At 55.7% G+C, this 12,301-nt stretch overlaps 1 protein-coding gene across 1 annotated transcript; it reads right to left on the bottom strand.

Moving 5' to 3' along the window:
• Positions 1-7,203: 7,203 nt before the first annotated feature.
• Positions 7,204-9,341, bottom strand: SPPL2C (signal peptide peptidase like 2C). Its single transcript, XM_002927489.3, has one exon. The coding sequence runs from the start codon at positions 9,326-9,328 to the stop codon at positions 7,283-7,285; it is 2,046 nt and encodes a 681-aa protein (XP_002927535.3). The 5' UTR covers positions 9,329-9,341; the 3' UTR covers positions 7,204-7,282.
• Between the last annotated feature and the right edge of the window lie 2,960 nt (positions 9,342-12,301).

The raw sequence follows: 12,301 nt of genomic DNA, 5'->3' as shown, positions 1-12,301 counted from the left end.
TGAATTGTCACAAACATGATTTGGAATGTAATTTAGCAGAATGAATTACCACCTTCAAAGATTTTCATCTCCCTTTTCCCAGAAATAAAGTGACTAGATCTACCATATAGACATCTTCTAAAATAGATAATGTGATTTACAGCCAAATATATTCTTCATGGTGCTATAAGGAACAGACTAAACATCTGTAAAAGAATGTAAAATCTGAAAAAAAAGGGGATATAAAATCTATGTAGCGCTATCTGCTCTAGAATACTGCATAGCCCCCTCCAAGGATAGGGTCAAAGGTTAATAGAATATTTATAGCAAAATACCAGTATGTAAATGAAACACACACAAACCTGTGAAAGGAAAAGAAAATGACTGGATGGAAATACATCAAATTTTAACGGCAATTGTATGTTTCTCCCTACTTTTTTGTCCTTTCTACTTTTTTCTCCAAAGTAAAATAATATAACAGTAAAAACAAGTCCGTGGAGCCTGAACAGAGAATACACTCACAGCCATTGTAACTGACACCCCAATTCCTGCCTCTCCTTCACTGACTCCCCTGGGCCTGACTGTCCCCTGCGGAGAGAAATACACAAACGAGGAGTTTTGCTGTTTTGCTGTTCCTTTGTGTCATCTGCTCTGCAAAGTGTGTCGTTCTCAAGCACGGTGCTGGGGGCATAGGAGGCTGTGCTCTGGAAGTTTGTTGACCCAGGTGTGAATTCCCCGTGGCTGCTATAACAAAGTTGGTGGCTTAAAACACCAGATATTTATTCTATCGCAGTTCTGGAGCCAGTCATCACCCAGAGGAAGTCGAGGGGTCAGCAGGCCAGTGCTCCTTCTGGAGTCTCCGAAGGGGAATTCGTTCTTTGCTTCTTTCCAGCTGCTGGTGGCTGTTGGTATTCCTAGGCTTGTGGCTACCTTGGTCCAACCTCTACCATCCTGTTGCCCGCTCCACCTCTGCGTGCATAATGCTTCCTTCTTATAAGGACTCCTGTGATTACATTTAGGTTGTGCTCAGATAATACAGGATAATCTTCCCATCTTCAGATCGTAGCTTAATCGCATCTGCCAAGCCCTTTCTTCCCCTTCATATAGGGGAACATTCACAGGTTCCACGGATTAGGATATAGATATCTTTTGGGGGGACATTATTTGATGACCACAGTCAGTTTTAAGGATTAAGCAAGGTGGGTAGAGATCAGCCCCACTCTTGGCTTATACCTCTCGTGTAAGTGGATGGAAGGCCTGAAAGGCACCGTGGGCGATGACGGGCAAGGATTCTCAGCAGAATGGCCTCTCCTGCCCGAATTCACTTTCCTGTCTGGGTCAGAACTACGGGTACTGGTGAGGCTTTGCCCAGGCTGGGTTATGGGGTGGGGGAGGATTTTGCCCAGAGGAGTTCTTTTCTCTCTGGACCCAGGTACCTCCTGCCTTCAGAAGACCAAGTACATGGGGGAAGTGGACCTCAGGAGGCAACCCTGAAAAGCAAGCACTTGCATTCCAGAAACAGTCTCCTGTTTACGAAGGATTCTTGGGTTAGTTTCTGGATTCCTGGTTGTCTTGGCTTTGTAATTGGCTTGCTGTGTGACCTCAGACAGGCTGCTTTCCCTCTCTGTCCTCAGTTCTGGAGAGTTCTGGAAGGTGTCTGGAGACACTGCTAGCATTCTCACTCAGACCCCACACACTGCTCTCTCCACCAGTCTTCTCTAGTGTTCAAGTCCTTAAGAGGTTGGAGGAAGCTAAGAAAGGCATTTCTCAAAACAACGCCTCAGTGATCTCACAGCCCAAGGGTCTCCCGGCAGCAACCTCAGTTTCCCTTTCCAGCCTCACTTCCTGGGATCTCTCCAAGACCGTGTCTCATGATCCCAGGGGGGCTCAGGAGGGAGGTGTGAGACCTGGACTCAGGCTTACATGCCTCGTGGAGCTCTAGAGGAGAATCCTAGAGGACAAAGGGTAAGGCTTGGGAAGAGTAACTCCTAAGGGTAAAACTAAGCCCTTGGAAAGTGAACCAGTGGTGGGCAGGGATTTGTTTCCGAACAAAATGAATAATCTCTGAGGAGTCTGTAGGAGAGGTGTCTGTGGGCATCCAAGAACAAGGACTAGAGTGAGAAATCGTATGGAGAGTTCAGCCTCCCAGCAATGGTCCAAGTGCTGGTGGCCACGAACACTTCTCCATGGTGGCCTGATTCTATGAAATGGGATAAGCGTCAGATCAGGAACCATCTGCGAGCATTAAGGACATTCAGTGATGCTGTGTCGGGACTATTTCATTTCATAAAATATCAGTATAGTCTCAGACTATCCAGGACATTTCCACCTTTTCACAACAAGCTTCTAAAGGGTTAACCCTGAGCCAGTAGGGGCTTCAGAACTCTGTTGATGGGTAGGTTATGATTTATTTTTTTGAATATCATCCCTAATTGTAATGATACCAAAGTTCCTTAATGGAATGCCGCTCCCTGGCCCTTAGGGGGTGAGCCCGCCTGCTCTTCTATTACTGACCAGCAGGTGGCAGCACAAAAGCGCTCAAAATTCAGGGGTGCAGGAAAAAAGCACAGAACCTTTCCTGTGTCCATCGAACTGCAGAAGAACCCCTCTTCCCGGCTGGTTGGTGGTTTTCCTGGGTCACCCGCTCATCCACCACATCCCATTCGGCATGGTTGGGGGGGACCACAGGAAGGATTAGCCCACCTCTGGGAGCTCAATCCTGAGGAACTCTAAGCTGATTTGGGAAAGATGGCATTTGGGTGTGTGCCAAGCGCTGTCTCAGAAGCTCCTGCTCTAAATCCCGGGTGTCATGTAGTGAGATAACGTGTATATCTAGCCTGTTGCTTGTGCTTGGCCAATGTTAGCTGTTTATATGCATACCTCACCTCATTCAATCCTGACGGCAAACCTACAAGGTAAGTCTTAGCAGATCATTTTACAGATGAGGATGTGGAGGCACAGAGGGGTGGCCTTGGGTGCTCAGTGTCACAGGGCAAGTCAATAGCAGTGCTGAGCTTTGAGGTCTCAGGGACTCAGAGTCCTGCTGTGTCCCCCTGCACTAGCTGAGGAGAAACCTAACACTGAGTCGCAAACCTTCCTTACCAAGCCACACATACGACTACTCCTCAGTGAGAATGGAGGGCTGTACCTACTGGGGGGTGCAGAGTAAAGGACTGAGTAGACCCGGAGTTTTCCTGGAAAGGGCCTGCTTTGCAGACCAGGATGTTTGGAGGGGAGGGGTTGAGGCATGGAGCTCATCCCAGCTGTTGCACTGGGAGGCAGAAGACCAGAGCTGGCTCTATTTCTGCTACCCCATTGCTGTGTGACCTTCGGTAGGTCCTGACCCTCTCTGGGCTTTCCTTTCCTCAGCTGTGGATTAGAGCATCTCATGGGTCCTTGCTGGTTCTCACTCTCCAGGGAATCCAGCAGCTCCAACATCAAGCTCCTTATTAACTAAAAACAAAACAAAACAAAACAAAACACCAAGGCTGCAACTATTCCTCTTGAGGGGTTCTTGCTGGGATTAAATGAGGCCACGCAGACACATGCACCGTAGCTGGAGCAAAGCGCAGCCCCAGAGCCAGGGCTCGGCCACCTGGAGCCCTACATGTGGCCTCAGAAAGCTGGTTTCTGGGGTGCCTGGGTGGCACAGCGGTTGGGCGTCTGCCTTCGGCTCAGGGCGTGATCCCGGCGTTATGGGATCGAGCCCCACGTCAGGCTCCTCTGCTATGAGCCTGCTTATTCCTCTCCCACTCCCCCTGCTTGTGTTCCCTCTCTCGCTGGCTGTCTCTATCTCTGTCAAATAAATAAAATAAATAAAATCTTTAAAAAAAAAAAAAAAGAAAGCTGGTTTCTGCCCGGCCCATCTTAGACTTCACCCATCACAGGGGGAGCTCCCCCGGAAGAAGCTAAGATGGAGTCAGGAATGCAGAGGAAGTGGAGGAAGCAGGTGGGGGCGGGGCGCCCTCAGGCCAGGATTCAGGCCTGCCACCTTCTGGGCCAGTGCAGCAGGGCTCAGGGGCAAAGACTGCTCGACGATCCCCATGCTGGGTGGAGACCTGGACCCTGGCACTGCCATCTCACTGGGTCATTAGCTGGCCCTCCGTGTCCTCCATCTTCCTGAAAAGCCACCAGGGCCGGTTAGCTGAGGGGGCCCCAGAGGGGGCTGTTGACCAAATGCCCTCCTCGAAGGGGGCTCTGAGCATTGCAGCGCAATGTCTGCCGCATCAGGAAAGGGCCGCACCGTCCTGTGGGGTGGGAAGTCCAGGCATCAGCACCCCCACGCCCTCAGGCCCAGAGCAGGCCTGGTGGGGCAGGGCTGTCTGAAGGGAACAGCAGCAGCAAGTCAGGGCCCAGGTGTACATGAGTGTGCACGCGTGGTGGGTGCGCACAGGTATGTGCGAGTGTCCGGTACAGGGACATGTGCTCGGGCATGAGTATGCACACGTGTGTGTGCAGGGCGTGGAGGTACACACGTGTGTATGAACATGTACCTGAGGGCCCTGTATGGACATGTGCACACACCCACATGCGTGTTCACGCATGTACGCACACGTGCAGTATCCTGGGTCTGTCTGGCCCGCAGGTGGGGGCTGCCGGCTCTGGACACCTCTGACAGGTGGCAGCTCAGTCCAGCCACCTGGATTCAACCCAGTCCCTGGGGAGATAACTGGCAAAGTGAGGCAGAACCCACAGCTGAAAGGGGACACTGCCTCTGGGGTCAGGGCAGGAGCGGGGCGGGGGGCCCTGGGTGGCCAGAGAACAGCCACAGAAGCCCTGCGAGTTTCCTGGAGCCCAAGGTCAGCACCTTACCCATTTGGTAGCGGTAAGGTAGAGAGCGTTATTCCCCCCATTTTGCAGATAGCATGCTCTCTGAATGTTTGCCTCTGCTGGGTAGAGGGGGGAGGACAGAGTCGGACTCACCCTTCCCTGAGTCCTGGGTGTTTGGACGTTGGGGGAGGCGAAGGGCTTCTCTCCCCTTGAGAATTCTCTTCTGGAAGGCAGGCATAGTTCCCGCCCCAGGGAGCCACTCTGACTTCAAATTCCTGGGAGAGAAGATGTCCTATGTCCCCCCGTCTGGGGGCAAGGGGGCCAAGAGTCTTCGCCCTCCAGCCTGGCTGAGGGGTGGAGCCCACCCCTGGCAGGCCCAGTGACGCAGGTCAGCAGTGGGGAGGCCACCCGGGCTGGGGGTGAGCCAGGGCCTGCAGAGGCCCCTCTGTCCAGGCCAGATGGCTGCCGGCTCCGGAGGGTGGGGCTGCCAACACCGCCAGTCAGTGTCCTGGCCCGGGTTCCACACGCTGCCCTTGTCCGGCCCGGCCGTCAGGTGCCATTTGCGGAGGAGGCCAGTGAGGGGGCTTTCTTCAAGATGCGCATCACCAGTCCCCTACACTGGCCCCCTTACTCCCCGCACGCAGGGCCCAGCCAGCCCCTCAGTGTCCCATTTCTGCACAGCCCAAGGCCCTGCGGGAACCCAGGAAGGTGGCCTGGGCAGTGAGGACTTCTTCATGGCATCTCCTCTCCTCCAGAGTTCAAGCTGGATCAACTCCTCATTCATTCATTCCTCCAACGAAACACAAATCACTGCACCCCAGCCCTGTTCTGGGCTCTGGAACCCCACAGATGCCTAAGACAGGGTGGCCCCTGCTCTCACGAAGCTGACACTGGACTGGGGGAGGTGAGAAAACCAGCGAGCAGGTGTACGACTGTGTGACTGAGGCTGGGGTCTACTTTAGAAAGGGTCATCAAGGAAGGCCTCCCTGAGGAGGCGGCATGTGAGCTGGAGCTGGAAGGTGAAGGAGCCGGCCAGGCCCGATGCTGGGGGTGGGAGGGGGAGAAAGTTCCAGGCAGGAGAACCCTGTGGGGAGGAGGATGGGTGTGGGGGGTCTAGTCTCCCTGACTAGAGGAGATAGGGGCAGGGATGCTGGGCGTGGAGCGGTTGGCGGGGGAGGCTGAGACTCAGAGGCCTTGTGGGAGTTGGATTTAGGGGAGTGATAGAAACAGAATTAACATTCATAAAGCATTGCGTCAATCAGCCACCTCATTCCAGCCTCCCCCAAACCCTATGATAAGTGGGGTTTTTATTATTATCCCCTTTTACAGATGAGTAAAGGATGGCCCTGAGAGGTTAAGTCACTTGCTCAGTGACACACTGTAGGTCAGCGGTAGAGCGGGAATTTCCGGTAGGCAGCCGGCTTAAGAGCCCTAACCACGGTACCACACTGCCTCTGTGGAGATAAGCCCCTCACCTCCAGCAGAGCTTCCTCCAGGAAGCCTTCCCTGACTCCAGAGTTCGTTTCCTTTGTTAAGCAACATATAACCACACCATCCGGCCTAAAAAACCATGGGGTCCTCAAGAGGTCATCTTGCCCATGCCCCTGCCTCCAGTAGACACGGTGTGATATGTCCCCTTTTGGAGATGAGACTATGGTCCATGTCCAGGATCAGTGAAGGGAGTGTGGGAACAAGAACCCTGATCTTCTAAATTCTTCCACTCAGGTTCCGATCTCTCCCTCCCTGCTTTGAGATGATTCTCGGGTTGTTTCTGGTCTGTTCTCAACTCCCCACGCTTCCCCAGCTAGATGGCAACCTCCTTCCGTGCCCACCACAGCGTGGTGCACACAGCAGGTGCATACTCAATGTCTGTGGCTGCAACAGGCGGATGAAGACAGGAACATGCTGGGTGTGTGCTGCTGTCTAGGATGCCTCGAGCAGGGCTGTGTGGGGGGAAGGTGGCTATGAGCTGGCACTGGAAGGGCGTCTGAGAGTGGGTTAGGGTATTTCTGTCTGGGACGAGAAGGGCATCCCAGCCAGAGGGAAAAGGGTGTGCAAAGAGAGAGGAGGGGGAGGATGTGGTGTGATCGAGGAACAGTAACTGTTCTGTTGGACCTGAGCGTGAGGAAAAGACGGGCCGTGAGGTGGGGGTGGGGCTCCAGGGATGGGCCCGTCAGTCAGGCTGAGGAGCTGGGGCTACGGCATGGAAGGTGGGCAGGTGGGGAGGGGGGATGTCGTTTCTATTAAGCCCCGGGAGCAATTCCTGACTTTGCTGAGTAACTTCGTGCACGTCACGTGCCCTCTCTGGGCCTCCACTCTGCACAACAGGGGGCTGGCACCCAGCCTCAGAACCGTCTGGGCCCCGCATGCATTTGTTCTGTGGTCGCTGCTTTCTTACAGTAGCAACAGACAACGAAGCTCTGCTGGGTAGATTGGAATATCTTTAATGCCCCTGTTTCTTTTTGACCACGTGTGGCTGTGCTCTGACGTACTCTGCCAGCCCTCCCAGAGGCACGCGTGTCAGGGCTCCGGTTCACAAGGGAGCCTGGGTCGACAGGCTCTTCTTTACCTTCAAGCCCTTCCTCTTGTGGAGGCCCGTCCAGGGCAGGCCGGCATCGTGGGCCTGGGCGTGGCCCAGCTCTGAGGGCGGTGGCATCAGTGGCATCATCGGTCTCAGCATGGCCGTCGGCATCCGTGGCACGGGCTCCTCCGAGGCCCCCGGGGAGGCATGAGGCAGTTCGTCAGGGTCCAGGTTGGCATCGCACCAGCCCTCGGAGCTGTCACTGTGGCCATCCGGGCCAGTGGCTTCATCCTCAGATACGGTGGCAGTCTCGGCCGTGTTCTCCTCGAGGTTGCCGTCCAAGTCCCCTGCCGGGTGGCTGGTGGCGCCCTCAAACTTGCTGGCTGTGTGGACGTCTGCTGTATCCTCCTGCTTCTTCTCCGAGCCAGACGAAGGGGCATCACGGAACCCGGCCACGGGCTGGGCGGGTGTCTTGGCTCTGCCCTGGCCAGTCCAGAAGAGGGTGAGCTCTTGGCGGCAGGCGGCCACGGCCAGGCTGGTGAGCAGGGTGCTGGACACCAGGTACAGCAGGGCGGGCTGGCCCATCTGCATGAGGACCATGGCAACAAAGGTGACCAGCAGGCCCACGGCGTAGGCCATGGTGCAGGCCACGAAGTAGACCTGGCGGGAGCGGATTTGCACATCAAAGCGGTGACAGTAGGCCACCAGGAAGCCAGGGACCACAATGTCACCGAAGCCCAGGATGGAAAAGGGCTGGTCGCACAGCGTCTGGGCTGAGAAGCTCAGCCGGGGCACTTTGAGCACCATGGGTAGCCTCTCGTGGCTCAAGGAATCCATGGGGCCCGAGGCGACTTCCACCATGATGCTCTCCCCGGTCCTGGTGAGGAGGGGCGTGACAAAGACAAAGAAGACATCGAAGGCCAGCAGGGCCAGCAGGAAAGAGGCACAGTTCCTGAGTGTGGGCAGCCGCACCTGCCGCAGCACGAAGAGGCAGTAGGCCACACCCAGCGTGTCCTGCAGGAGCCAGGCCCAGCGGTCCTCGTTGCGGTGGGCCACCCAGAGGGCGGTCACCACGGTGCACAGGCCGGCCAGCAGCAGCGGGGGCAGCTGCAGTCGGGTCCGCCGGCCGGCCACGGCCCACGGCCACGGCTGCAGGGGCAGGCAGTGCACCAGGGGCGCCAGGCAGCTGTAGAGGCCGGTGCCCGCGCCCAGGCCGAAGATGGCGATCATGACGTAGACGAAGCAGTCGTAGAGGAAGTAGAGCAGCAGCATGATGGCGCAGGACATGGCGACCACGGCCCCCGTCATGGCCGGCGTGAAGTCCACCGGCACGTCCTCGTCGTCTTCCTCCTGTGCCCCTGGGGCCGCCACCGCGACCCGCTGAGGGCGCCCGCCCGGCCCCCCTCCTCGTCGGGCCCGGCGCCGCTGCAGCCGGTCGGCCTCAGTCAGGCCGGCCCAGTAGCCGCCGGCCGCCACGGTGCCCACGGCCAGGACGAAGATGACCACCATGTTGTAGTCGAAGATGGGCTCGGGGGGCGCGTACAGGGCCACGCGGACCGCGGCGCTGCCGCGCGTGTGGCTGAGGATGTCGAGCATGTCGGTGTAGCGGAGCACGGCCACAGGGATGGTGAGGCCCGGCAGGGGCCGGTGGGGGTCCTGGGGGGCCGGGGAGCTGTCCGAACACTGCTGGCCGCCGACCCGGCTCACGATGAGCAGCCCGTGGGCACCTTGGCCCTGAGCCAGCCAGCCCTTGGCATAGAAGCTGCAGTTGCCCCACATGACCATGGCGGTGGTGTGGCGGAGGGGCCGCCGGTGGGGGAAGCTGGGCTGGGCCCGGGGCGAGGGGTCCCGGCCTGGGCACCAGGGTGCCAGGGTGCCATCGTGCAGGGGCAGGAGTGGGGCATGGTGCAGGTCCCGGGGTAGGGTGACATAGTCGGAGCTGAACAGGATGCAGTAGTCCTTGCTCCAGTTCTCTGACACCACGTGGACCACGCCGTACTCCCCCTGGGCCACGGTGCTGGTGAGGAGGAGGAGGAAGAAGCAGCCCGGGAACGCCATCCTCCTCAGCCGCCTGCCGCTGCCACCTCAACCTGGCAGCTGCTCCCAGGGGGCTGGGTGTGGCCCTCTGTCATAGAGCAGCCCTGCCTCCCATCTGGGAAATTGGAGCCACACCTACCTGGTCACAAAGCGGGGCAGCCAGGGCCCGGGGCTTGGCTTTGGAGCACAGGGTCCTTCTTAGGTGCCCGTCCCCCAACCCTGCCTCCCGTAGAAGGTCCCCTGGGTCCCCACTCTCTGCTCAGCTCCTGGTGAGCCTGGATCAGGTGATCTGAAATAAGAGGTGAGAGGATGGGGTTGAGGATCCCAGACATGAATTCTGGGCCAACTTCGGCCCTTACAGAATGGGCAACTGGGCAAATGCCTCTGCTTTCTGCACCTGTTTCTTCAGCCACCAAGACATGAGAACACTGGACTAGAGGGTTTCTAAGGCCCCTGGGAGCCCTGACCTCAGTGACCGTGCAAATTTTTATTGAGCACTTACTAAATGCCGCATACTTAATCTGTACTCATCGCGTCCTTGCGGGACGTATTACTATATCCAGCTAGCCCAAGGCTGCTTGGCGTCCTCCAAAATCCACGCTTTTTGTAGCGACACATGACCAGAATTTCATTTCTAGCTTCCCTTGGAGTTAGGAATGGCCATATGGTCAAGTCCTTGCCAATGGAATTGAGTAGAAATGATGTGAGCCCCTCAGGAGCCTGGACAGAGACCACGAGTCTCCTCGTTTGTCTCTTCCCTTCTCACAAGCCAGTCATGGGAAGGCCATTGACTGTGGTGAGGAGGACATTGTCCTAAGGGACGGAAAGAGAGGAAGGAAAGGAAGCAGGACCCTGGATGTCTGCATGGAGCAGTTGTATGGAATGCTCACTATAGACTCTTGGATACATTATCTTCCTTAAGCCCTTGCCTCATAGTGGGTCTCTTTGTTACAACAGGTTGACCTTACTTGAACACCTGAGCTCAGAGAAGCCCACCCCACAGGCGCCTGCCCCAGTTCTCACATCCAGCTCCCACACTGACCCCTCCCTTAGGCCTCGCTCTGTCCAGGGAGCTGCCCGGCTCCTTGACTGCAGAAGGTTTCCTGGCCATGCAGCTCTGCCCCCTGACTGGAGGTCTCGCTTGCTGCTTGTTCTCATCTTTTGGGCCTGTGCCTCCATGTTCTCTCCACCATCATGGCCAGGAACAAACAGGCCCCTTTCTTAGCATTCATGATCACAACTCAGGTCTTTGTTTATGTGTTTCTTTGTTTATTTTCTGTGTCTCCTTGGTTGAGTTCCATGAGGATAGAGACTTTATCTATCTCTCTGCTGCTCTTAGATTCTGGACTAGCAAATGATACTCAGAAAGTACGTGTGGGATGTGTGTGTGAATGACCTTGCTTTTCAGTAGAAGAGACCAAGGCCCCGGGCAGTGAAGAGACTTTTCCAAGGTGACACATGAGTGGTAGAGATGAGACTGAAACCCAGGCTGTCGGGCAGAGAAGCTTCTAGCTAACCCTGATGTGCTCTGCACAGGTGACTGTGGCTGGCCCACTTGTCCCAGATGCCTGGGACTGGCTAGCAGAGGGGTGTGTTGAAAAAAATCGGTTGAAGAGGGGACTCTTTGGAAAGTCACCTCCATACTTCACATCTGGTATTTGGAGGTGAGACCTTTGGAAGGTAATAGTGTCATGAGGGTGGAGCCCTCAGGAATGGGATTGGTTTCCTTATAGACACTGGAGAGATGATCTCCCTCTCCACCTTGTGACGATCCAGCCTGATGGCAGCTGTCTGCAAACCAAGAGAGCTCTCACGAGGAACGCACTCAGCCAGCACCTTGCTCTCACACTTCCCAACCTCTTGGAGCTGTGCGAAACTGTACTCATTGTTTAAGCCCCCGGTCTATTTGTTATACGGCCCATGCTGACCGAGACAAAGTCCAGAATCAAGGTGTCAGCAGGGCCATGCTCCCTCCGAGACTCTGGGTGGGACCCTTCCCCATGTCTTCCCTCACCCCTTCCTCATTTGGGCAGTGGCTGGCGATCCTGGTGTCCCTTGGCTGCAACCACATCACTCGCATCTCTGCCTCTGCTGTCACAGGGTCTTCTCCTTATACTGCATTGAGGCCCAACCAGTGACGTCATCTTAACATGATTACATCTGCAAAGATCCCATTTCCAAATAACATCCCCTTTACAGGTCCTGGGGTTTAGAACTCCAACATATTATTCTGGGGAACACAATTCAACTTATAAAACATTTGATTTTCACTTCCACAGAGCATCCACTCACTGATCGCCTTAAAGGGTCTGCTTCGATTAGGGGTCCTTCCCCTGGAGTTCCGAGTAGCCTTCCTTGTAAAACCCACGCTGATGAGACACCATCCCCAACATCCAGCTTTGGGTTCTTTTGAGGGGTGAAGGGCAAGCTTCAAGGACCTTGTGAAGTGGTTGGCAACCAGAACCACGTGGACTCTGCCAATCTCTTCCTGCCCAGGTATTTCCATTTGTCTCACCCCCACCTGCGTTGACAACTAATTGTTTGTGTGACTCAGATGGTGTCTTTCAACTGAGTTTTCAGAAAAGACAACATTTCTCCTTGTTTGTGCAATTCTGTTTCATCCATGGCTATAACATTTAATTCAATTACAAACAGTAATTGCAATGACAAGGTAACTGTCAGAAATACATTAGGGAACAGAGCCAGCAGACTGGTGAGCAAACCCCCAGCTGGTGTGCGGACACGTGGCAGGGCCTGGGGACCGGGGAGGACTGCCAGCTGCTCCTTCCATGGGCTCCCGTTGCAGGCAAGGACTGGCGCGATGGTCAGGGGCAGAGAGGGAATCAGGACCTCTCTGCATTCCAGCACCTAGATCTGAGCACAGCAGGGCAGCCAGCCAGCCCCTTCCTGAGTGCTGTGATCATAAAACTGTCTGGGACCCCGCTGATGTTCAGCTTAGACCCTCACTCTGGGTCCCGCTCTCCCAACACAGGG

This window comes from Ailuropoda melanoleuca, chromosome 13, assembly GCF_002007445.2.
Source record: "Ailuropoda melanoleuca isolate Jingjing chromosome 13, ASM200744v2, whole genome shotgun sequence".
In the NCBI taxonomy this organism is placed as follows: domain Eukaryota; kingdom Metazoa; phylum Chordata; class Mammalia; order Carnivora; family Ursidae; genus Ailuropoda; species Ailuropoda melanoleuca.
This window is presented reverse-complemented; position numbering and strand designations above follow the sequence as displayed.

Bases quoted from the DNA above. Each gene is read 5' to 3' on its own strand.
- SPPL2C (XM_002927489.3), bottom strand. From the start codon at position 9,328: ATGGCGTTCCCGGGCTGCTTCTTCCTCCTCCTCCTCACCAGCACCGTG.